At 37.7% G+C, this 1,856-nt stretch overlaps 1 protein-coding gene across 1 annotated transcript; it reads right to left on the bottom strand.

Annotated features, from left to right (window-relative positions):
• Positions 1-96: 96 nt before the first annotated feature.
• Positions 97-1,806, bottom strand: LOC102201704 (interleukin-1 beta-like; the record flags this gene model as incomplete). The annotated part of the gene is made up of 3 exons (XM_005755471.2): positions 97-577; positions 1,038-1,177; positions 1,590-1,806. Coding segments are annotated over 3 exons (558 nt in total), but the record flags the coding sequence as incomplete, so codon positions are not given.
• Positions 1,807-1,856: the final 50 nt, after the last annotated feature.

The raw sequence follows: 1,856 nt of genomic DNA, 5'->3' as shown, positions 1-1,856 counted from the left end.
GTATCACAGCTCAGGAAAAAAAAGCACCGAAATAAAGCACCGAAATGTGCGCTGCTTTTCGGTCTGGTTACTACCGTTTATGTCAGAACCGGTGCCATCATGGCACCGGACACCGGTACCCATCCCTAGTTACAATTTTCTCCAACAAAGAAGGCATGTGTTTTCCAATTTTTTTTCTTTGTTTATTTTTAAGTATGTTGTAAGTAAATGTATTATAAAGTAATAGTGCTTTTGATAGGTTACACTAGGTCATAAGCTTTTCTACTTCAATAAGTACAGAACACTGCCACTACAGACTCAGGCATTACTATATAAAATTGCTTCATCTAGTGATTATGTCAAAAATTATACAGATGCGTGGGTGCTACAACATCTTTTAGTTTACTCTGAAGCTTGTAAGGCGGTTAGCAGCATCCACCTTACACAGTTCAACGGGCTGGTTTTCCTGTTGTGAAGTGCTGATGTACCAGCCGCGGAACTTGACAGACTCAAAAGTGGTTAGAGAAATTCCAGTGGTTTTCCTGTAGAAGAGAAATCGGTCCATGTCTCTGTCGGTTAAAATGTCATCATGGTATTGCTGGCAGAAAGAGATGAAAAGAATACGTTTCCCAGTCATTTTTTCATGCATGGAAACACATTTCGTCCCAATGAAAAAGAAAAATGTTTATGGAAAGTTAAAACTGGGACTTAATCATTAGGAAAAATATCCACATTTTGCACTAAAGAGGTATGTGAGGTATGTTCAGACATAGTAAGTCAAAGTTATTGGAAAACTACTCAGAGTAAATAATTTTAAAACCAAATTTTTTATACTGTCCCCTGTATAAGTTGTAATACTAGTAGTAAAAGCCTATAAACATCAACTTAAAGTGTGACATATAAAGTAAAATATTGGACCTATTAAATCCCCATTATAATTTTCAGATAAAAATTATAGGACAGGGTAAGACGGGAGGCTGGAGGCAAGGAGAATTTGTCTATTTAATACTCTCTAAAAAGAAATAAAATGGGATTGCATCATGTGAATTTATATTTACCTCCAGAAACAGCACAACTTTATTATCTTCCATGCGGCAAGACATGTACAGGTTGTTGTTGATAGACAGGACGACAATCAGACCAGGAGAGTCACCAGGAGGGACGGAGAAAGGGATGTACCGGGACATTTTAAAGTTCACTAACGTAAGGAAACAAAAAAAGTAAGAACAGGAGCTCGTGTGTAGTTGGAAGACTGAAGTTGTGCAGAATGGCCATTTGTTTTTAGTTGGTAGTGATGGACGGATGGATAACACTCTCTACCTAAAGTCCAACAGGTTAAACATACTTGCTCCAACTACAAGTCTTACATTCAAATACCTTTTGCTTTTACTTAATGAAGTAAACACAGCTGTTCTTTATGGGGGTTAACTTTATTAGATTGTTAAAACTGATGTCACATTTCCAACCTTGAAGCTGAGGGTCATCAGATATAATATCTCTGAAATTCAGCGGAGTAGGACTATAAAGCGGCATGAACCTGAAATACTCAAGTTTAGTACCAGTACGTTAATATACCTGCTTATGTAAATGATTTTGTGTCCTGTTTGTACCTTTGCGGTGGCAATATCCCCCTTGCAGAGTGATGGCCTGCAGCTGTAACTCTCCTGACAGAACAAGATCTTTCTGAGAGTTGTCACACAGTGTCAACGCTTTCTCACTGTTGGCACGCAGGAAGTCCCTTCGTTTTATTCCTTGGGTGGGAGTCCAAACAGTTTCTAAAGAGACAGAGGAAACAAAACAAGGAAAACAACAAAAATTTCTATTCACCTAAAGCTAGACAAACAGCAGTTTCTGTTTTTCTAAAAAAGAAAAAAAAA

Source organism: Pundamilia nyererei, unplaced genomic scaffold (genome assembly GCF_000239375.1).
Source record: "Pundamilia nyererei isolate P.nyererei 1_Seehausen unplaced genomic scaffold, PunNye1.0 scaffold01586, whole genome shotgun sequence".
Classification (NCBI taxonomy): domain Eukaryota; kingdom Metazoa; phylum Chordata; class Actinopteri; order Cichliformes; family Cichlidae; genus Pundamilia; species Pundamilia nyererei.
This window is presented reverse-complemented; position numbering and strand designations above follow the sequence as displayed.